Source organism: Canis lupus, chromosome 33, assembly GCF_003254725.2.
Source record: "Canis lupus dingo isolate Sandy chromosome 33, ASM325472v2, whole genome shotgun sequence".
NCBI classification, from domain to species: Eukaryota; Metazoa; Chordata; class Mammalia; order Carnivora; family Canidae; genus Canis; species Canis lupus.
In genome coordinates, this window is record NC_064275.1 from 13927567 (window position 1) to 13951785 (window position 24219).

Sequence of the window (24219 nt, forward strand, 5' to 3'; positions counted from 1 at the left end):
AATGAAAGGATCACCAATGGCTGTTCTGTGTACAACTATCAGTAATGAGAGAAGGGTGAAGACAGAGAGACCAATAAAGAAGCTATTACAGTAATCTGGTAAACGCTGGTTCAGGCTAGAGGGTAGCAGTGGACATGGTCATGGCAAGTAAGTAGTGATGAGCTTTACATGGGTTTAAAGGTAGACACAGCAAGGCAGAGACAAAGAAGTTCAAGATGATGCTAAGAGTCTGGGCAACTGAGAGAATCCAGTTGACATCTACTAAAGACTGAGAAATGAAGAGTTGGTAGCAGGGGCAGAGTGAGATGTAGAGTTCAATACCATACATGTTGTGTTTGAGATGATCACCTAAAGAAAGAACAGAGAGGGGTGGGAGGGATGGGGAGCACACTCTGAGAGTTCCAGTAAAAGGTTCCGAAGCTGCGGGGGGGAAAAAAAAAGAGGAGAGGGAGAGGGAGAGGGAGAGGGAGAGGGAGAGGGAGAAAGAAAAAAGAAAAGAAAAGAAAAGAAAAAGAAGAGAAAAGATTCAAGGATGAAGCCCAGCACCCCGATAGCAGTCAGAAGTAGGACAGATGAAGACATCTAGCAAAAACTCTGAGAAGGAACCACCAGGGAGATTGGATGACATTATGCGCTTCATTATAGGTATTTTCTGGTAAATAAGTATACCTAGTTGTCATAAGGAAACCAATTCCTCAAAAAACTATTTCAAAGGGTGGAAAAAGAAAAAAAAAAAAAACCCAAAACCCAAAAAACAAAAACACAAAAACCAAAAAAACAAAGCAACAAAAAGATGTCACAAAAGCGTATCTTAATATGTTAATATAGAAGAGGCTTACACAAGCCACAGGTCCCCTTCCTTCACTTCATTCTCATCTATGCTCAAGTATTCTCTTCCTTCAAGGGATTTTCTGACCACTCTATCTATAAGAATATTATTATTCTTTATTCTTCTGTTCTGCTTGATTTTTTTCATTATGACTTCATGCAAATTTGTCTGTTTCTGTATACAAGCTATCTCCCAACTAGGCAGTCAAGACAGGGATGATATTGTGTTCCCAGGTATATCTCCAGCACCAGAATAGTGCCTGGCCTGTGCACTGGCCTCAAAAATTATTTGATGAACAATAAAAAAAACCCAATTCATAAATGGGCAAAGTACCTGAATTGATATTTCTCCAGAGAAGATATATAAATGGCCAATATGCACATGAAAAAAATACTCAACATCACTAATCACTAGGAAATGCAAAACAAAGCCACATGAGATATACTCATTAGAATAGCTATTATAAAAATTTTTAATAGAAAACAATAAATGTTGATGAGTATGTGGAAAATTGGTAGCATTATGCATTGCTTGTGGGAATGTAAAATAGGGTCGCTGCTATGGAAAACAGTGCAGTATGGTTCCTCAAAATAATTTAACATAGAATTACCATTTAATCCAGCGAGTCCATCTCTGGGCATGTATAAAAGAATTGAAAAGCAGGGACTTGAGTAGATATTTAAATGCCAATGTTCACAACAGCATTAATCACAGTAATGAAAGGTAGAAGCAACTCAAGTGTCCATAAACGGGTAAATGGAGAAACAAAATGTGAACTATACATACAATGGAATATTATTCAACTTCAAAAAGGAATGAAGTTCTGACACACACTATAACATGGGTGAATCTTGAAGACGTTATGCTAAGTGAAATAAGCCAGACATAGAAAGACAAATATTGTAGGATTCCACTTAAAGGTGATGCCTAGAGTTGACAAATTCATAGAGACAGAATAATGATTGAGAGGGGCTAGGTAAAGGGGGTAATAGGGAGGTATTAATAGGTACAGAGTTTCAGTTTGGGATGATAAAAAAGTTCTGGAGATGGATACTAGTGATTGGCTGAAGAACAATGTGAATGTACTTAGTATCACTGAACTATCCATTTAAAAACAGCTAAAGTGGTACATTTCATATTATATATATCTTATCACAAATGAAAATATAAAATTTTTCAGAATTATTTGTTGAAAGATTTAACAAATGGGTTTTCTCAGTTTTAGTAGGTAGGAATTTTAACATTAAACGAAATAATTATAATAACTATGCTTCCTTTTCATAATCATGATTTTCTCTTTTAATGTTCATTCTAGACAGATCACTCATTGTAAGATGCCGCAAATCTTTTTTGGCAAGCAGGCAAGACTATAGATTTTTTTTTCATGTGAATAAAACACAAAGGGGGATGAAGCCGGTGTGGTCTCAACCCAATGGAAACTCTACCTTTGGAATTCTAAAGAGCTCTGTCCACACCTCCATGACGTCACTTCATACATCTTCTGGTAATTTTCTCCTTTCTCTGTTTTTTTGTTTTGTTTGTTTTTTGTTTGTTTGTTTTTTTTTTTTCAGCAGGCTCTGTGCTGACAGCAGGGCTACCTCTTCGTCAAACCTATATTACCCTCCTTTAGCAAATTTACTGGCATTGTCGATAATTAAGGATTGCTTCTCATTTTGAGATACATAATCATACATCAGAATGGTGGTTTAAGAGGATGATTTTGAGGAACAGCAATTGAGAGAGATTGCTGATCAGTTTCAACATTTTCAAAAAGCACAAGGTAACTGCAGGGAAAGGGGGGGAAGGCCTGGGGTCGGAGAATTGAAGAGAGTACATGCCATGGCCTCAAAGTAATTCTTACTTTCTATGCCATCTGCTTCCACTTGCTCTTCTCTGGGTTTCTGTTTAAATTTCATGTTTCCAAAGTGCATGATGGCTCCAATGAGTTTATAAGATCCATGCTTCTCATCAGGAAGAAAGCCCAAGATGTCCATGGCCCGCTGTAAAAAGAGAAACAGATGGCCATGTCTTCATTTGCCTAATGGCTGCAGTAAGCACCTCACCCCCGCTGTGTGTCACACCTCCCTACACTCCATGGGCTGTCAAAGGGAATGAAACAGATCGCCACAGCCCGAGGTGTGACAGCTCTGTTCAAAGCAATGCAAATCGGCCCTGTTGGCACTTGGTCACCCGCAGTCTGCTTATCCCTTTAAAAGAGAATTAGGAAGGCTTGTTTAACTTCCAGTAGTTGTAGAACTTTCCTTGGATGCCCTGCCCCCCGCCCCCCCCCCCCCCAGCCATTGATCATTAACTGGATCGGAGGTAAATTATTTTGCCTTCCATCATTACGGCAGAAAGTAGTACCGTATCTGATGGGTTGCTTATTTTGGGACCCCCTGCATTGCCACAACTTTATTCAAAGACTAGCAAAGGGAAACATTTCAGAAAAGAAAAAAGCCATGGCACTGAAGAACCGCACCCTAAAAGAAGCCACTGCACGTGGTAAGATATGTGTTCTCACACAGTCCCAGAGGATAGAAATTGGTATAATCTTTCTAGTGGTTAATTTAGAATATGTATCAAGAGACTATAAAAAATTCATAATCCTTGCCTAGTAATTTCACTTTTGGGAATCTAGCATAAGGTGAGTCTAATATATGGAAAAAGCATTTACCTACAAAGATATTTACCACAGTAGAAAACAAAACAGAAAATCTTAGAGTCTAACCATAGGAGAATGGCTGACTACACTATAGGACAAATATCTGATAAAAAATTAAGTAGTCATTTAAATGTTTATGAGGACTTTGTAATAGCACTTGAAAATGTTTATATTACAGGATTAATCAAAAAAGCAAACTCTATACCGAATAGTATATGCAGTGATTGCGATCTTTTATTAAAAAACCCCACCAAACCAACTATATAATAGCAAACCCAAATAGAAAAAAAAAGAATAAAGATTATAAAGATATATACCAAATAAAAACAGTGGTTGCCATTGAGTTGAAACACTTTCCTATCTTTCCACACGTTCCAAAGTTACCAACCTCACAATGTGTATGTACTTTTAGAGTAAATAAGTAAACTTTAAACAGACATAGACTTAAAGGGCCTCCTTGCACCCACCACCCCCAGAGGAAAGAAGGTGACTTCTCCAGGACCCTTTGGAAAAAGGATCTGAAATGCTTTCATTTCTCATTGTCATTTCCAATCTTTGCTTTGATAACTACCAAGCCTTACATCAGTGGCCAGCAATTCTTCAGCATCATCCCAGCTGTCCACAGCAACAACTCCCTGAGAGCAAAAGGGAAAGTCGGAGGGTTCTTCAGACACCAGGAGCATGTCTGCAATGGGAAAACCTTCACTTAAACAGTTAAAGAAATCCACAAGGCTTTAGGAAATAATTGACCAATATTCACAGTTTACTCTTACAGCTGATAGCACACTTGTAAACAAGCCAAAATAAAATCCATATTCTACAGCCAAACCTCTGCAATCAAATTTTGCCCTCTATTAACTTGTCAGTCATGTGTTAATGCCTCCCAAGAGAAGACCGGGCGGACCAAATCCAAAAGCAGATTCAATTGCAGCAACTTGAATTGGTGTGAAACAAACAGATAATGCGTGTTGGCAAAACTTTGAAAACAGGAATTTGGCCTAGATACATGGTCGAGGGCGGAGGACAAAAAAATGTTTTGTAAAATTAGAAGTATAACAGGGCTGAATTTCAAAGGCTAGGAAGCGGGGCAGACCCTGGGGTTGAGCGCCCAGGGAACATTAGCCGTGTAATCCTGTCATATCACGTCTTCCCAGTTAGGAGGCTGAGTCTGTCTTTCAAGGAATCCATAAATCAGCCTCTGTGTTCACCGCTGCAGCTCTGATGGGTCTATGACTCCTGACATGATTCACTTAGTCAGGAAACATAATGCAGGCGGAAGCCAAGGCAGGCTGTCAGCAGCACATCAGCACCCGACTTGGCCACATCACATTAACCACTTACTGCCTAACACTTGCTCCCAATGAAGTTTCTCTGAGCTGATCTGATTTTTGTAATGTTTCCTTTTTAAAATTTATTCTTTTCATTTAAATTCAATTTGCCAACATATAGTATAACACCCAGTGCTCATCCCATCAAGTGCCCTCCTAAATGCCCATCACCCAGTTACCCCGCCCCCCCACCCACCTCCCCTTCTGCAACCCTTTGTTTGTTTCCCAGAATTAGGGCAAACCATGAGAGACTCCTAACTCTGATTTTTGTGTTCATCACTCAGTGAAGTGAAGCTGCTATCCTCAACCCCAAAGCTCAGAAACAATTGTGCTTTGCAAATGTTCACGGCGGCTTCGTTTGGAAACAACCCAAGTGTCCATCTAGAATTAACAGACTCTTGTTTGTCCATATAACAGATTATTACTCAGCAAACAAAGGAAAGAACTATGAACATATGCTACAGCATGGAGAAATCTCAAAATAATTCTGCTGAGTGAAATAAGCCAGACAAAAAATGAGTATATACTGTGTGATTCCAACTTACAAAATTTGAGAAAGTGCAATCTAATCTATAGTGACAGGAAGCATATTAGAGGTTGCCAAGAGACTGGGTGGGAGGGGGAAGACTCAGAGGAGTAAGACTCGGGGGCGGGGGGTTACAAAAGATCATGAGAAAACTTTTGAATGGATACATGCATTATCTTGATGGCAGGGATAGTCTCATGCATATATACATATGTCAGCATTTACATTTATGTGGATAATGCTTCAATGAAGCTATTTCACAAAAGTTAAGAAGTAAAAAGAAATTGGGCTAGCCCAAAGAAAATCAAGCTGAATAGATATATTTAATATTTAATAGCAATATAATGCTTAAATCCTTACTTGAGTGATGACTAAAACGTCCCTTAAATGTTAATACTTCTCAGGGATCTTTGTGTTCTTTCTCATGCCTCACTTCATATAAAGAAAAATTTGTTGAGCTCAATGTGCCAGGTACTATTGTAAGTTTTAGAAATACATCCTAAAATACACGGGGAAAAAATCCTGTCCCTGTGAAGCTTATATTCCAACAGGAGGAGACAGAAATTTTAAAAATAAGTAAAACATATGAAAATATATGGAACGTAAGATGGTAATAAGTACCACGGAGAAAAGTCTCAGGGGAGGGGAGTCAAATGTATTGGCAACACAGGGGCACCTGGTTGGCTCAGTCAGTGGAGCTTGCAATCCTTGATCTTAGGGTTTTGAGTTTGAGCTCCACATTGGGTATAGAGTTTATTTAAAAATAAAATCTTTAAAACAAAAAGTACTGGTCATACAGAGCTACAGTTTTCAATACAGTGATCTGGGAAGGCCTCCATAAGGTGATATTTCAATAAAGGCCTACAAAAGTTGAGGGAGAGAATAAATAGGGGAGAATGTTCCAGAGAGACAAGAGCAAATGCAAAGGCCCTGAGATGGCGGTTTGCCTGGCATTCTGAGTGGCTAAGGTGGGTCAGGAAGGGGCAAATTGAGGAAGAGGGAGGTGGTAGGTTATGAGGGGCAGAGAGGCATCAAGAGGACAGGTCATAGCTCCTCACAGGCCAGGATGAGAATTTGGGCATTTATACTCTAGGTGAGCTAGGAAGACATTGAAGGTTTTTGAGCAGAATGACATCATCTGATTTTTTTTTTTTTTAAATTTACCATGGCTGCTGGGCTAAAGACAGAGGGAGCAAGGATGGAAGCAGAAATATCAGGCAGGAGACTGTTAAATAATCCAGGAGAGAGATGATGCTATTGACCAGGGCAGTAACAACAGCAATGGTGCGAGAATCCTCAGAGTGCGGATTTTGAAAGTGGATGGAACACGTGGGAGACACAGAGGAGATGAAGGACAGACCTTAGGCACATTAGATTTGAGATGCTACAACGAATACGTGCTAGAACATAGAAGAATCTCAAAATAATTATACTGAGTGAAGCCAGACAAGAACTTTATACTGTATAATTCCATCTTACAAATTCCTAGAATTTTTTCTTTTAAAGTGTTTCATTTTTGTGTAAGCTAAAAGGAAATGGACACACTCAAAAGACTTTGGGCATATACATTAACCTTGTTAAGGGTTCTTCTACATGTCTCTCTTTTCCATAGGAATTTCCCATAAACATCTAAAACCCATAGTTTTTTACTGTATATATAGCCTAAACCACAACAATCTATGATTCTGTCATTTTACACTGTGTAAAATCATCAGAAAATAGTGATTCCATAGGAAAAAAAAATGAGTAGCAAGTAAATTTCATTGTAAGTCATTCAAATAATTTGGTCCTTCTCCAAACCACATAGAGATATAAGAGAGTCAGTTAGCTATGAGTCTGGAATACCGGAGAGAAGTCTGGACTTGTGACCAAAGTGTGGAAGTCATCAGATGCAGATGATCTTTAAAACTGTCAGTCTAGAGGTCACCATGAGATTGATGCAAAGACTGAGCCCCAAGGGGCTCTAAAAGCATAGGTCGGATGAAAGAGACCCACAAAGAAACACCCAGAGATTTAGAGGAGAAACAAGGGAGGGTGGTGTGCTAGAAGCCAAGAGGAGAGAGTCTCAAGGGGGAGGGAGGAATCAGTGGTGTCAAATACCGTCGTGACTCTCAAGGTCAAGAAATGAAAGGTCTATATATTCTTTTGCAAGGCTCATTCATGGCTTCACTGATGACTCTCAAAACTCTATTTTCTGAGCTCCAGACCTAGAACTCCAGCTTCCCACTAGACATTTCAGTGCAGATGGTCATAAGTAGCTTAAACCCAACACTATCGAATCTATGATATTTTCCATGTGTGCCCTGAAGCTATGCCTCTTCTGTGGTTCCTTATGCTGGCAAATATCACCGCCCTACCCAAGCCAGACATGGGGGTGCGATGAAATCTTGTCCTTTCACAGCTCAAATACAGACATCATTTCCATGTAGTTTTTTTTTTTTTAATTTTCCAGCATTTATTTTTTTTAATTTAAATCTAATTACCCAACATACATCATTAGTTTCAGATATAGTGTTCAATTATCCATGTCTTTGAAATCAAAGTATTTAATCTTTCTTCTCTAGAATAGGTGTATGCTGTTGGAATGAGGTAAGGATATAAAAATAATAGTCTTTTCCCTCAAGGAGGCTACAGGAGGGGGCCAGTAGTAAGGCACCATGGCAGGCCCAAGTGCTACACATGCACTTCTCCCGCCATGCCTACCTGCTTCCAGACGCGTTATTTCTAGAAGTCATAAAAGACACCTAATGGGCTTTTCCTTTATCTCATTAACCAGCAATATGGCTGATGCACTGGCCTACCCATTCACTGGAGCAGCTGTAGTCAACATGAAGTGGTGGCTCTTAAAAATGTACAAACTAAATGCATGAGTGTTTGAGGAACTCTGAAAGGTCTTTAGCTCAAAACATCTTCCCCACTGGGCCTTATCAAAATTTACTTTCAAGGAGCAATGAATTTTAATTGGGTTGAGGCTTGAGGTTACCTCAGAGTATCATGTAAACAGAGCTTCCTTTATTTAATTAATTTCATTTCTATCAAGAGAAATGGCCCTGAGAGAATGTAAAAAACAAACAGTGAATACATTTTTGTGAGACACCATTAGGGCCAGGGAGACTGTCTAGGCCAGAGAAGTCCCTCGCAGAAGATTGTTGACCAGGCTGTAGGCTTGTGGAGAATGGAGAGCGCCTGTCTGGAGGGCTGAGGATAGCATAAAGAGGAGGTGGCACGAGAGGAAGCTGAAGGTGAAAGTCAATTGCTTCACAACTGCAAAAAGTGCAGGCGTCAACCTTCACACAGGTTCACTTCTAGATCCCACTCTGAAGTAGGAGATACAAAGAGCCCTTTAAGAGTAGGTATGATATCATTCAAGGCTTTGTTTCACGTGGCATCCTGACATTAAATTTTACTTTCCGCATAGCTGAATGTTCTCCAAGACTCAGTTGAGTTCACTATGAAAAGAGGAAAAGCTGACATCGGGCAAAACAACAACAATAAAAAACCCTTAAAATCACAAAGTTCTGAAAAAAATTAATAAAAAATTAATAATAATAAAATAAAAATCACAAAGTTCTGCAGCCAGTACCTCTATACCACATCACCCACCATTACCTGTTTCTCACACTGCCATGAACAGCTGAAGAGGTTGTACACTGCCCAACTCCAGAGAATCATTCACAGAGTCTATAGTTTGAATAGTGTTCTCTAGTGTTGGGCAGCGCACAATCTGCAGCACCACAGACACATCTTGTTCCTCCTCACAACCAGTGGGGAGAAAGGGAGTAAACACAGGAGACCAGATCAAGAAAAACCTAATGGGTAAGGGGAGTACAACTTAATATGCTCCAGAGTAGGAGGCCCAGATGCTGACACTGTTTGCGCAGAGGCATTCAGGCCACTAGTAGACAGGTTGGGCGCACCTCTTGGCAACCACCACCATGCATTACTGTCACATACTAAAGTGAGTACTCAGGGCAGTAGGCAAAATGTCAAAGATCCCAAGAGACAAGGACATTTTCTGACCCACGTCCTAGAGTTTATACACCAGTTGAACAGTAAGAATGGATACAATAAAACATAGAAAAAAAAATAGTCAAAGAAGAGAAGAAAACTAGGAAGGGATAGGCAGGACCAAGCCATCCTGTTGGCATTAAGAACAAGAATTTCGAGCCGTATCTGAGGAGACGGAGGGAGTAGGTGGGAGCCACACCTTGAACAAGAGTCAGCCTAAACTGAAAGGTAAGGGGAGGAAGGATGCTCCAGATGAGGCAGAGACTAGTTGAGGGCTGGCTCTGGGTGACACATCACCCCATTTCTTTGGCTCCTTTCTTGGGTGCCCAGGCTCCCGACAGATTCTCCACCCCTGGTTCTCCTGTAGTACTGACAAGTGCTTCTCTTTCAGGAAACTTGGACATAACCCTTACATTGCCAAGGTGGGCCCTCCTGTAACAACCCTCGGGACACTCTGAAACTCTCCTTGGGCAAACATGAATCAAAAGTTTAAATTTTAAAATGTCCCAAAGAATGACCCGTGGTGTGGAGAACAGGTGGACTGACGATACCCCCTTTGGACCACCAGATGTCAGTCTTTGTACAGTAATCAATCTCTGCAGCCCCCAAAGACGCAACAGGATCAATGAATTCCAGATAAGCCTGCATTTTCCAGGGGGTCGCCCAGAGCCCTCGGCCAGTTCTATTAGTAAACAGAGATGCTCCCCCAAATCTTACAATCGTCGCTGATACCCTCATTGGGCCCTACATGTCAGATAGATGCTTTGCACAGCAGAGAAATCTGTGCAAAGAATATTAGATTTGGCAGGGCTAATCAAAGGAAGATAAAAAAAAAAAAAATTCTGTTCCAGGTTAGGTGGAAGGGAAAGTAGGAAGGGGAACAGCTGCTGCTTTTATATCACCAGTTGAACCCAGGCCAAAAATAACTGTCCAGTTTGCAGAGCTTGCCCCATTTGGGGGGGCACTTTGAGGGCGAAGGCCGTCACTGCTAAGTGCATGATTAACACACTGACTCTAGCATAACAGGCGGGGGTATAGCTGCCCATTAATTTGCTCGCCCGGCTCCTTGATCTACTCCCACATCCACTCCTCTGGGCGCATTCTTGTCCTCAGTGGCTTTCTCCATACTCAAGACCGTGGCAATCCAATCAGCCTGTCGCTCTCCCCTTGCAGTGACTTCCCGTCCTCGGCCTTAGGGTGCAAGCTGCTGCTTGATCTGGCCCTGCCCACCTGCCCCCTATATCACCTTCTCTCCACCCCCTGCAATGGCCACTTTGCTATTTCAAAGATAAGCCACGTGCATTCCTGCCTCAGGTCCTTTGCACTCACTGTTCCCTCTTCCCTGAACTTTATCCCTGGAAATCCGGCCTGCTCGTTTGCTCATTCGTTCAGGTGTCTGCAAAAATATTGCCTTTTCAGAGCCATCTGGCATGACCATTCTATCTAAAATATAGCCACCTTCTACCTTACCAAGCCCAAATTCATTCTGTCCCCACACCCTATTTTTTTTTTTTTTGTAGACCTACCATTCTCTAAAATTATATATTTCTTTGTTTCCTTGTTTATTACTTGGCTCCCATACTAGAATGTAAGCCCACAAGGGCAGGGACCTGTCTGCCTTATTTATTTTCCAATCCTGCGCTTAAACTACAGTGCCTGGTGCACACACAGCAGTCCCATAATAAATATTTGTTGAGTGACTGCATGAAGTTCATTCTCTTACTCCATAAATTACTTTTCTATTTCTCCTCCTGGCACTACCTTTATCTTGGTTAAACTGTAAAACTCGGGAGTATTTTTGACTCATCACTCTCTCTCATTCCTCCGTTCAGTCATTGCTAAGACCTGTCTGTTCTTCTAGGAATCCACCCCCTTTTCTCCCATTCCCACGGACACAACCTTAGTCAATGGCTTGTCATCTGATTCCAGGACGACTATAGTCACTTCCCCCTAGGATCCCTGCCTTCCATCCATCCTGCCCACCACAAATCATGACCTCCTATTACCCCACCCTTGTAACACATGCACACCCCTCTAAATCCTTGAGTTCAGAAACCATCAGAATAAAACCTGCAAATCCTTTCGTCCAGTCAGCCTGATCTCCGCTCCCTGATCTTGCCCTGCCTTTTCCTGCCACTGTACTCACTGCTCCTCCCATAGGAAACACCCTCCCTGCATTACTCCAATACTCATTACTCATAAATCCCCTTCCACTGAGCCACTCAGGTACCCCTAAACTAAGTTCTTATGAGATTTATGAAACAATACTTTTGTAGGTCCAAGAATCTGACATCTGTCTCTTGTTTTAGAATGTCCCTCAGCTCCAGAATACTACACTTACCATGAAGTTCTTTTTTCCCAGACAGAATTTGATAGAATATGTGGTAGTTCCTCTCTCCAGGCTGCTGGAAAATCACTCGGGATTTTTCAAGCAAATCTACGGGATGAGAGAAGGATAAAGAATCATACTTAGGTGTTCTTGCAAAACTTAGAAGGAAAGTAATCAGAGAGTGCAGTGGCTACTCACAAATATCAATGTCTGCAGATGACAGCTTGCCTCTGGCACAGAAGTGCATCCTGATGAACTTGCCCTAGGTAGACACAAAACACAGCCTCCTATTGAAACATTCCCAACAGTTGCAATGGCTCTATTATACACATTATTCCCAAAGTGACTACTTCTCCAAAAGTTAAAAAAAAAAAAAAAAAGCAACATGGGCCTGAGATGGCACCAGTGAATGCTAGGAGGGCAGGATGATCACCAGGACTAGCACTGGTCCTGGATTCTAGTCTCAGACCTGCCAGCTTCTAGCTGTGTGTTCTTGTGTGTATTACTGAATCTCTCTGGGCTTCAGTATCCTTACCTAAAAATGAGAAAAATAATATCTGTTCAGCATATTCTTTCATTATTCAGCAAACATTCATTGAGCGCCTACTACCATTCAGGAAACCACGAGTCCTGGACAAATCACATTAGAAAAAATGAGTGTGGTCATGGGTGGCTCAGTCGGTTAAGCATCTGCCTTCGGCTCAGGTCATGATCCCAGGGCCCTGGGATGGAGCCCCACACAGGAATCTGCTTCTCCCTCTCTGTCTGCCTCTGTCTCTGCTCCTCACCCTGTTTGTTCTCTCGCTCTCAAATAAATAAAATAAAATCTTTAAAAGAAGAAAAGAAAAACAGGTGTGGTCCCTACCCTTCTAAATTCTAAGTGTAAACAGCTAATGCAATGGCATTAATGTGGGAACATTTGGTGATTCTTGAATCATACAGAAGAGTCAGCTGTGCGGGAGTTCAGTGAGTAAAGGAAAGGGGGCAGAAAAGGGAGTCAGAGAGGTAGACAGGCACCAGGCACCATGCCACATAAGCCATATGGGCCACAGGAAGGAGTACGGTTTAATTTTATGCGTGCTCAGAAGACACCGGGAGATTTTGAACAGAGGAATGATGTGATCAGATTTATGTTTTAAAACACCGCTTTGGCATCAATACTAGATGGGGTAGCTTCCTTCTTTTCTTCTCATGAAAAGCCATAAGACAGGATTTAATGGGACAGAAAGGCTGCTGCCCAAGGAGACAGCTCACATCAGAAGGCTGCTGCAGCTAAGGAGGCGGTCAGCGGGCCCTGGAGCTTGCAGGAGGAGGATGTGGTACCAGGCAGGTGCCAGGCCGGTGGAGGTCACCCATGCGAGGAAGGAGGCAGAGCAGGACGGCAGCCAGGCCAGGGAAGGAGAGGGGTGACAGAGGGATTGAGCCATTAGGTTGACAAATGTAGAGGAATGGGAACCATACACACAGATACACATATATGTGCATTTATATGCACACATATAGCATGGTATTAATTGAAATAATTTAACCTGGATTTATTTTTTGGACTCCCTTTACTCTTTCTCCTCCTCCCTTCCTCTCCCCTTCCTTCCTTCCATTCATCCATCTCTGTATATTTTGCTTCTCTATTTTTTTCTTCTCTCCTACTTTTTTTGCATTGTTTTTCAATTGCTTTCTTATTTATCTTTCCACTTGCTGTTCTTTCCTTTCTTCCTTTTCTTTTTCCTTTCCTTTATTCTCGTCTTCCTTTTTTCCCCTCTTCCCTCCCTTCCTTCCTTTTCCCCTCTTTTTTTTTTTCCATATTTCAGCAGAAAATCCTTCACATTCTATCCAACCTAAATCTAGCAGTTGTTTTATGGACCGATATTAGCACCTGCTATGCAGCCAGACCTGGCAAGCAGATGTAAGTACAGGCAGGGCAGTGCTAAGGCCCTGGGTAGAAACCAGCCACATCATCATGAGACTGTTATTTAATTGGGCCCAAAGATTCAAACAGGAAGCCTTCTGCAAATTTCCTTGTAAATTATAGAGTGGCGCCCTGCCACTCATTTTTGGCATTAGATGGGTTTGTGAAACTCGATTTTGAAATCCAAATTCTTCCTGTATCCTGGGAATGCAAGTTATCAAAATCTATTTTAAAAAATGTTTTCTCCCGGGGCAGCCCGGGTGGCTCAGGGTTTGGCACCACCTTCAGCCCAGGGTGTGATCCTGGAGACCTGGGATCGAGTGCCACATCAGGCTCCCTGTGTGAGCCTGCTTCTTCCCCTGCCTGTGTCTCTGCCTCTCTCTTTCTCTTTCTCTCTCTGTGTCTCCCATGATTAAATAAAATCTTAAAAAAATATTTTCTCCCAAAAAAAATTCCCCAGTGGAAAATATGCAGAGGTAGGGGAGCCATAGGCAAGAATAGAAATAATAACTGTACTAAGTGATTTAGGAAGTGCTTACTAAATTGGCTTGCTATAAGGAGTATAGGAAATTATGAAAGAGAAAGTACTTTGAAATCTGTAAAAATGCAATAAAATATAAAGTATTATTAGAATTTGTTGGGTGAGCTTCCCTACTGGAAGTGGAAAGGAATTTGAAACTATTAAATCTGGTCTTCTGGAAATTGACCAAACAATAGAAGCTTCTCTGATGTATATTTATATGTAGTTTTAATTTCTTAACAGTGAAACTGATTTCTTCCTTTTTTGAGGAATCTAATAATATTAGACTTCTTTGATGTTCTAGAATTTTTTTATACCTATGTGCTCAAGAATGAGTTTTATCATTTGCTTAAAAAATTAAAGACTCTGATACTCTGCTCAATCATGCTACTTACAAAACGAGAGGAGTTATCATTTCTCAGGGTTTTGGCATTTCCAAATGCTTCCAAGATAGGATTCACTTGCTTGATTTGATCTTCTAAAGACCCCTGAGATACAGGTAAAATAAATACAGCAGATGAAGTTTTCAGTAAAATTCTGTAATATGGTAAGCCCTGCATCCCTAGGTCAGACCCTATTCTTGCTTTGATAAATAGGAGCCAAAGCTGTTTCCAAATTTGATTACACAATGTTACTTCAGAATGAGAACGCAGAAAAACAGATGAATGAGAAGCTGTCTTAACATAAAATGTCCCTGTGAATATATATGGGAGCTCATTTATTTGCAATACTTCTCTTTTGGTCGGAATTGGCCTAAGTGTGAAAAGAAACTAGATATCTACAATCAACCAATTAATCAATCAATCCCATAGCCTATTTCCAGACAAACTTCATTCCTTATATTTTCTCCATTGTTAGTCTCCTTCTCTTCCCACCTAATTCTTACACCTGGAAATTTATCCTAAGCTAACACAGCAGATTCTTGGCATTATTAAATTATATTTTTCCTTCTTACTATTCCTAAGTAATCTAATGGTTCATGCCAAGCTGTGAGTCAATGGTGGTATTCATTTTGATTTTGAATCATATGTGCTTAGGAGGTTACCTCCACAGAGTGAGTCTGAATGAGCACTCAGCATCCTGATTGCAACATGGCTATGTTGTTTTCCACTCAGCATTAAAGATCCATTTTATGGGAGGGATTACATGGTATATAATATTCAAGAATTTACAAACTTAGGGGCGCCTGGGTGGCTCAGTTGATTAAGCATCCCACTCTTTATTTCAGCCCAGATCATGAGATCAAGCCCCACTTCTGGCTCCGTACAGGGTGTGGAGCCTGCTTAAAATGGTCTCTCTCCCTCTCCCCCTACCCACCCACCTCCACACACACACACACTCGTGCACACACTTTCTCTCTCTCAAAAAAAAAAAAAAACAAAGTTTATAAACTTACAAATACTATATCCCTTCTAAGTATTATTGGTCTACTATCCTTTAAAGAAATAAAAGGACTATAGGAGCAAGGATTTTCATAGAAGTGATATGTATTATGTATTGTTATGTATTGTCTATCATAAGGCCAATGGCTAGACCAAACAATTACACAAACAACCAAAATGCACACAAAAATGAAGTAACATCTAGTGAATAATAGAGTTCAATGATACCTAAAGAAATCAATCAAATTCAGGAATGTGGCAGTTGGGAAAGAAACTTTTTGTGCTTTGAAAATTGGACCAGTTTGCTATTTTGATATACTTCTTACTTTGCAGAAACAGCAGGAAGCATCCAGGATTGAATTGAAAAAGCAAAATAACAATGCCAGACATAGAAAGATGAGAGGCCCTAACAGCTCAATAACTCATTGATTCTGAGTCCCACTCAGCATTATCTAGTTATATTTTGCATACCAATTCTCACGGTCTAGTTACTCTCAAATTATTACGAAACCCATCAACCAGTTAATGGAGCTAAACAAAGTAAGCTAAATTAAAAATCACCAAAGATAAAAGTAATTAAATAGAGAGGGAAGGTAAGTAGAACCTGGAATGTGATTAAAGTTGAGAGTATGTCCATCAGGCTTTTGGAATTTGACCCAGGAGTTAGTGATGAAGGAAGCAGACTTCTACTTTTTTGCATTTCTGTGGGAGTCTGACATCTCCTGGTAGCTAAAGGGATTCAGAAATATCCAAAGTATCCATTCAAGGCATTGATGATTCTAGTGTTTCGGGAAGATGTTTGAATCTTAAGTGTTATTCTCAGAGGGTCTAATCAACAAAGATCAGACTAAATAGCACTTAAAGCAAATCGAAACAAATTATGTCATTTCATCTTTTGGGGTTACTGGTTTGAGCACTTGATAGTACTCTCAAGAGGCAAAGATGGGGGGAAAAACTTTTCTATAATTTTCTAATTGTTTTATGGCTTTCGTCTCCTCTTTTCTCCCCAAAAGTGGTCAAGGCAGAGCCTCCGTGATTAGTGGATAGGACCCCCTCACCTTTCTTGCCAAGATATATGAATACTTACTTACCGGCTTTTCCCTAGATTCACCCATGGTTGCAATGGTGGCAAAATACTGGATAATATGTTTGGTGTTCACAGTCTTTCCAGCACCAGATTCTCCTCTGTGATTAGAAATTCAGTGATACAGTTAACTGGTTCAGATTATTAATGAAGTGGGAGTTAAATCATTTTAACCATATAGACTAAGACAAAAAGGAAATGTTTTATGGAAAAATGGAACTTAAGAGGAAACTTAAAGAGATGTAGATATTTAATTGGTTGGGAGAAGGGGAAGAACTATCTCAGGCTGGAAAAACACCATGAACAAAAATCAAAACTGAGTACAGAAAGATTAAAGATTTTATAAAAACCGGAAGCCTGTTCTTCATGGTCCTGTTAACAAGAAGCTGAAGAACTCCTCTATTAATTAAAGACAAGTCTCCTCATTACCAATTGTTCGAGGGATTTTCACATATTAAGGCTAGCACAGGTCTAGGTCCAACCCTTTCCCTGAGAAGAGGACCTACCAATCATTCCACCAGGCAGTTAGGTTTTAGAGTTCCTAGTCTTATTACAAGCATCCTAGGATCAAGGCCTGCCTTTATCTGTATGAAACTCCAGGAAATATTTTATCTTCTCTGCAAAGGGCTAAACTCAAACTCCCCTTCTAGCTCTAAGATTCTGAGACTGTTACTCTTGAGATGACTAAAGCCAATGGAGAGCCCATTGGCTTTAGGGTGACAACACCATTATATAGGAAGACCAAGAACTTTAGCATTTCACGGTCTCTTGAATCTTAGTCACCCAGCCACCACGCTGACATTTCACCAGGCCAACCAGTGCTCTTCCCATCAAAATTAGCATCCAATATGGTATCGCTGAAGTCTTTTCCTTCCTTTTCTTCTCCAAGTTGCATCATCTTTTACTTCCTATTTAATGTACCTTAGTCTGCCCCAATCTAGCTGCCCAGATAATAGCAGGTTACCTGTTCCATGGTCATACTCATTGAACTTTTCTCTCTGCCCAATTAGTCCACAGACCTTTGAAAATGACTATTTGGACAAATTGTTCTCCATCAGGAAGATGACTAAGATCAGCTTGTGCATTATGCGTTCTAAAAGATCTACTAAGATGGTGGAGGCAGCCTAGCGAGTACCATATTTGGAGTAGTCACGGACTAGAGTGTTATGACAATTTCCTGAGTATCTTATTCTTGCCTAGAATGTATTCTGTATGTAAAGAGCAAACAATTCAAGGATAGTGAATTTCTGTTTTATTCCCAGTAAAATGTAGGTGTCTGTTTCCATTGAACCTCTCACTGCTAGCCAAAAAGAAGAGGCAAGGCAAACACTTACGTCAAAAGTACAGACTGATTCTCTTGATCTACAAAAGAAAGGAAAATGTCAGAACATTCTTCTGCGAGAGCTTCTATGTTTTGGCAAACTTATTCAAAATTTCCTTGGTTGCGTTTTGAAGTCAGACACAAGGAAAAGGATTTGCTCCCAGCTGGAGAAAAAAATACCATTTGAGTAGTACAGAGTAAAAGAGATTTTTCCCTTGCCCCTATGTATGTCAGTCATATGAACATACAAATCTCAGACCTATTTTCTTGCTCCAAATATAAATGATAACTGACTAATGGTTGACATTTTTGCCATTTTAAGCCTTTTAAGAAGCATGGTGTTACAATAGCTACAGAGAAACTTCTTAGGCCAGAAACTCTAGCAGGTGCTTTATGTAATAAAAGCTGCCATCTACAGGGGGCTTCCTCTGGGCCAGCCACTGGGCCGAGCACTTTCAATGCATTATCTCCCTTAATTTGACATGTGAGCTAATCATCTCCAGAACCCTAGGAGGCAGGCTCTATTTTGCCCATGGTTTTATCCAAAAGAAATGGAGGCTTCAAGTGATTAGGTAACTGTAAAGGACACGCTCCGCTCACAATGCCTACATGCCTCTTTAGTGACACTGAGAAAAAGTAGATCAGATATTTTTACCTTTCATTTTGTAGGGCAGCCACTTACTGTGAAGCATATCCTGAAAGGCATTATCGGCAACAGCGAAGATGTGAGGGGGAGCTTCTGATCGCCTCTTCCCTTTGTAGGCAGCCACGACTTCTTTCTGATACACTGGGAGCCACTTGTAAGGGTTTATGCTCACACAGAAGAGACCTGAATATGTCTGAGGAAAAATATCAGAGGAGATTTCAGAAAGCAGGTTAGCAATACTTCCTGGTTTGTCAGCTCTCTCACTGCCAGATAACATTTGCTGAAATATTTACTCATAAAGGAACTAAAAAGAGGAGAGAGCTTTTGGATCCTTACAGAGAAGAGACTGTAACAGGAAGAGACAGAACCGGGTTAGAGTGGCAGCAGGGCCTGGGGTTACCTCTCCCCGGGGAGACCCGCTAACTATGAACATGTCTGACACATACACCCTTTGAAGACAGAGACAACACCAACAACAGGCTGAGCAGCCATCGGGCATTTGAGGCCAGAAGGTGGCTTATGTTTCAGCAAGATTAGGAACCTGATTTGTAAGGCATGAGAGAAGAGCTCATTTGGGTCACTCAGTCACTATAATAACAGAATTATGGCCCCCCCAAAGGACACATTCTGGTCCTAATCCCTGGAATCTGTGAATACAATCTTATTCGGAAAAAGGATCTTTGTAGGTATAATTAAGTTAAGGATCTCAAGATGCTATGTGGGTGGGCCTTACATCCAATGGCTGGTGTCTTTATGAGACACACAGAGAGGAGAAGGTATGAACACACAGAAGAGAAAGTGATGTGTAGACAGGGGCAAGAGCCTTGAGTGGTGTGGCCACAAGGATTGCCAGAAGCCACTAGAAGCTGGAAGGGTTAAAAAATGATTCTCTCCTAAAGACTCCAGAAGGACTATGACCCAGCTGATTTGATTTGATTTTGGACTTCTGGCCTCTAGAACTGTGATAGAATAAACCTCTGTTGTTAAGCCAACCAGTTTGTGGTAATTTTGTTACAGCATCCAAGGGAAACTAATATAGTCACGTATAACAGACGGCCAAGGAGCAAGTTGGCTATATGTCATGGCTTCTATGGAAATGGAGCCCAAGTGCGACCATTTTGGTCCAATCTACTCAGGGCTGCTGCTGTTGAATAGGCTCTGAGTAAATCAAAGAATCTAAGTAACCATCACCAATGTAATGGTGATGAAAAAAGTCATTCCTTCTACTGAGCACAAACAGGGTGACAGGTACTGCACTATGTGCTTTACATTCTCTGATTTAATCCTCCAAGCTATCTTGGAGAACCAAGCATTCTTATTCCACTTTACGGATAAGGGGACTTCAAGTAGTTAAGAAACTTAACAACGAGTGAATGATAAGACTAGCATCTGGACACTGATCTATCAGGCTCCAAGCTTCATACCTTTAGTTCGAGAATCTAGGGAAAGGGGTATGAATGTTGACAAAATAAGACTGGGGAAATGCTAGGGGAAGGTCCCTTTCCAGTGGCCATTCAAGGATTATCCCCATGGAAGTCTGCTTAAGTTCAAAGTAACCTATTATCCAAGAGAGGGTTAAGAAATTGCCAATATGAGTGCCAACAGGATATTTCAGCAGTAAAGCATATATACACACATAGATCATCCAGTGGTCATAGCGCCTCTTCAGGGTATGCAGGACCGACGCTTCATTGAGATGAGTCAGCATTGCTAGATCTTCAATCATTTCACACTTTGGGGGATTCATCTGCTGGACTTCAACCTCCTTGACACTCAGACTCTGCAGAGAGGAGAAAAATCTAATATGTATTTCCCTATTTTATGTTTCTTCATTTTACCATAGATTGGAAAGAATCTTCAAAAATTCTAGAAAAAAAGATAACTCCTGAGGGATGGGTCCAGAAGTTTAACCAATCCTAATAAAAGACGGGTGTTTCTCCTACCCAAGATTGCACCTTGTCTGAAGATTTAGTTTTAAAAAGTTTTTGTTGAATGAAAATATTCTATCTCGCGGAGCTCTAGTCCTGTGTCCCCTCACTGACTCTGGCTGCCTCTGAGAGCACACACATCATATTGCCTGTGGTTTGGCATGTCTCTTGATGCTTAGCAGGTTTAGAGGAAGGAATTGGGAGTGAAAGATCAAGGAGGCAGATGAATCCTTCCAGACTTTCTTCAAGACCCATCTTCTCCCTCAATCCTTGCCCCACTCCCTTAGCTCATTTTAAAAAAAAAAAAATATTTTACCATATAAACAACCTATATTATCTTGGCACAATCTTTTGCACATGATTCAATAATTTAAAATGTTAGACTATCTCTCACCTAGACTATAGACACCTGAAGGAGTTCTGATGGTGTTTTTATAGTTACTAAAGCATCTATTACAATGTGACACTCGTGGTGGGTACTCAATAAATATTGATATCTTGATTAATATGGATGCATTGCTACCCAATAGTTGTTCAGAGTTGCTCTCAAAGTTTCCTAACACCATTTCCTATAGCTCTTTTCCTCGTTTAATAAACATTAGCATCAATTGATGGGTCCATTTAATCCCAGTTGGTGATGGATTCCTCTTTCAAACCTCTCACACTCTCCATATTCTTTTTTTTTTTTTTTTTTTTTTGAGTGGTGGGGGGAAAAGGAGTGAGGATAGGGGGAGAGGGAGAATCCTAAGCAGGTCCACACCCAGCACTGAGTCCATGGCAGGGCTCAATCTCACAAGATTGAGATCATGACCTGAGCCAAAATCAAAAGTTAGACACAAACAACTGAGCCATCCAGGTGCCCTCACATTCTCCAGATTCTTCATCAAATTCCTAACCATAATCTGCTTTGACATTGCTCCAACAGTAATCACTTTTCTTTCGAATCTCTTTAATTTCCATATGTCAAGGACTCCTTTTCTGTAGAACTTAATCAGGTGTCTTACGTCTTTAAATATCTCCCTTTAGCTCTGATTCTGTTTTTCTATCTTCTTTCATTGCCTACTATCTTCCATAAGTATTACTCTACACCTACTGGTTCCCTGTCTCTGTTAATGTTACAAAGACTGTTCATACGGTGATTGAAAGTGTAGCTACTTCTAACACCAGGAGGAGGAAGCCTGGAGCTAGGGAGACACAGAGTGGGGCTAAAGGAATGGGACTGTCATTATGTGGTGGAAAGACAAATAGGACAAAGCAAAATCCTTTAGACTCTTCTTTCTACATTATTAACTTACTGCTTTCATGCTCTTCTTCTTGCGATTTCTTTTGATAATAATTATAGCCATAATATTTATAAATCACCTTAAGTACTGTTGAAAAGACAGTTTTGGAACATGTACTCAGACAATAAAGTCTCTCATTTGGAGGACCGATAAAATAGGGTTGGATCCCACTAAGAAAATGAAAAGATGGGGATGTAGGTGGCTCAGTCAGTTAAGCATCTGCCTTCAGTTCAAGTCATGATCTCAGGGTCCTGGGATGGAGCCCTGTATCAGGCTTCCTGGTCACCTGGGGAGTCTGCTACTCTCCCTCTACTCCTCCCCGCAACTCACGCTCCCTGGCCTACTCTCTTACATGCTCTCTCTTAAATAAAATCTTCAAAAAAAAAAAATAGTGAAAAGACAACACTGGGGAAAAAAATCTTTGCAAATCATAGATCTGATAAGAAACTTGTATCCAGAACATATAAAGAACTTTTATAATACAACAACAAAAAAAGCAATAAGCCAATTAAAAAAATGGGCTAAGGGTTTGATTAGACATTTCTCCAAAGTTACACAAGATGCTCAATATCAATGCCAAGATGATATTAAGATGCTCAATATCATTAGTCATTAGGAAAATACAAATAAAAATCCCATTAAAATACCACTTCACACCCACTAGATTGACTATAATCTAAAAGGTAATAATATGCGTTGGTGAGGATATAGAGAAATTATAACCCTTACAAACTACTGGCAGGAATAGAAAATGATGCAGCCATTTTGGAAGACATTTTGGCAGTTCTTCAAAATGCTAGACATAGAAGTTACCATATGACCCAGGAATTCTACTAGGTATATACCCAAGAGAAGTTAATACGTCCACACAAAAACTTACATGCTCACGTTCATGGGAGCATTATTCCCAATAGCCAAAACATTTAAACAAACCAAATGTCTATCAACTGGAGAAAGAATGAACAAATCTGGTGCATCCATACTATGGAATATTATTCAGCTATACAAAGGAATAAAGTACTGATACATGCTACGACGTGAACCCCAAACACTATACTAAGTGAAAGAAGCCAGACACAAAAGATCATGTGCTGTATGATCCCATTTATCCAAAATGCCAGAAGAGACAAATTTCTCTATTGAGGAATAACATAGATCAGAGGGGATAAAGGGAGGGCAACCCATCTGGGGTCCCCTCCCTCTCTAGGAGCTTTGTACTATTGCTCAATAAACTTTGCTGCCCACCAAAAAAAAAAAAAAAAAAAAAAAAGTGGGGAGAGAGGGGAATGATTGCTAATGGGTACAAGATTTCTTTTGGGGATAATGAAAATATCCTAAAAATTAGATTACAGTGATAGTTGCGTAATTCTTTTAATATACTAAAAACTGTAAAGGCCATTTTTAGGTAAAAAGGTTTTGAGTGATGGACTGTAGAAAGGGCCCACAGCGACCACCTGGTTGGATACAGACTGGCCCCTGGGGGGACCCAACCTCAAGATATCCATACACCCTAACTGACCCATGGGCTGCTTACAACCAGGCACAGTTACCAAAATAGGGAGAATTCCATAATTCCCCATACCTCACCTTCCCTCTAAAACCAGCCCCCACCCCCTGCCTCTGCAGATAGCCTCTCCTCTGCTGTCCTGCCCACTGCTCCCTAGCAGTGTATTCATTAAATTTCTTCCTCTTTGTTCTGCTTCAGGTAAATTCTTGTCACTGCCCAGACCACCTGCTTCCACCCAATCATCCCCCCACAGTTAAGGGCTACCATCCGACCAAACACATTTAACCACCACCAAAACTATTAAATTGCACACTTTAAAGAGGTGAACTCTATGGTATGTAAATTATAGCTCAATAAAGTTGTTTTTAAAAGTTGGCATGGGACACCTGGGTGGTTCAGTGGTTGAGCATCTGCCTTTGGCTCAGGTCGGGATCCCGGAGTCCTGGGATCAAGTCCCATATCAGGGTCCCCGTGAGGAGCCTGCTTCTCCCTCTGCCTAGGTCTCTGCCTCTCTCTGTGTCTCTCTCATGAATGAATAAATAAAATCTTAAAAAAAAAGAGGTAAATAAATATTGGCATAAACAATGATGGGAAAAAGACATTCATATCTGTTTTCTCTCTTTTAATAAGAGATTGTCCCAAGACTCATTTCAGGGCCCATGTTTCCTTATTTAGGACATTCTGATTTTTTTTTTTCTTGTCTATCTAGGTAAGTTCCTGCTGATAAGGCCCAAGTTCTTAATTCCATTACTTAAATAAAATCTATCTAACTGGGGATTTTTTATGTCCAGATACTGTCAAAAGGCATATTAAAATGGTCATTTATAAGTGGCCCCCAGAGCTTTACAACTCAAACAGCAAATATACGAAGATAAGGATGTGAAAAAGAGGAACCTTCTTGGTAATGTTTGTTGTGGAGCTGAGGCACAATCAGGAGACTGGAGACATGACTCCGGGCAT

The 24219-nt window shown here is 40.6% G+C and overlaps 1 protein-coding gene across 1 annotated transcript in view; it reads right to left on the bottom strand.

Annotated features, from left to right (window-relative positions):
* MYH15 (myosin heavy chain 15) overlaps positions 1-24219 on the bottom strand; it is a 149467-nt gene that overhangs the window by 119636 nt on the left and 5612 nt on the right. The window contains 9 exon segments of the mRNA XM_049105298.1: positions 2691-2829; positions 4073-4176; positions 11695-11790; positions 11881-11944; positions 14504-14596; positions 16582-16675; positions 17909-17936; positions 18578-18734; positions 20178-20321. Of these exon segments, the coding sequence (XP_048961255.1) occupies positions 2691-2829; positions 4073-4176; positions 11695-11790; positions 11881-11944; positions 14504-14596; positions 16582-16675; positions 17909-17936; positions 18578-18734; positions 20178-20321 (919 nt within the window).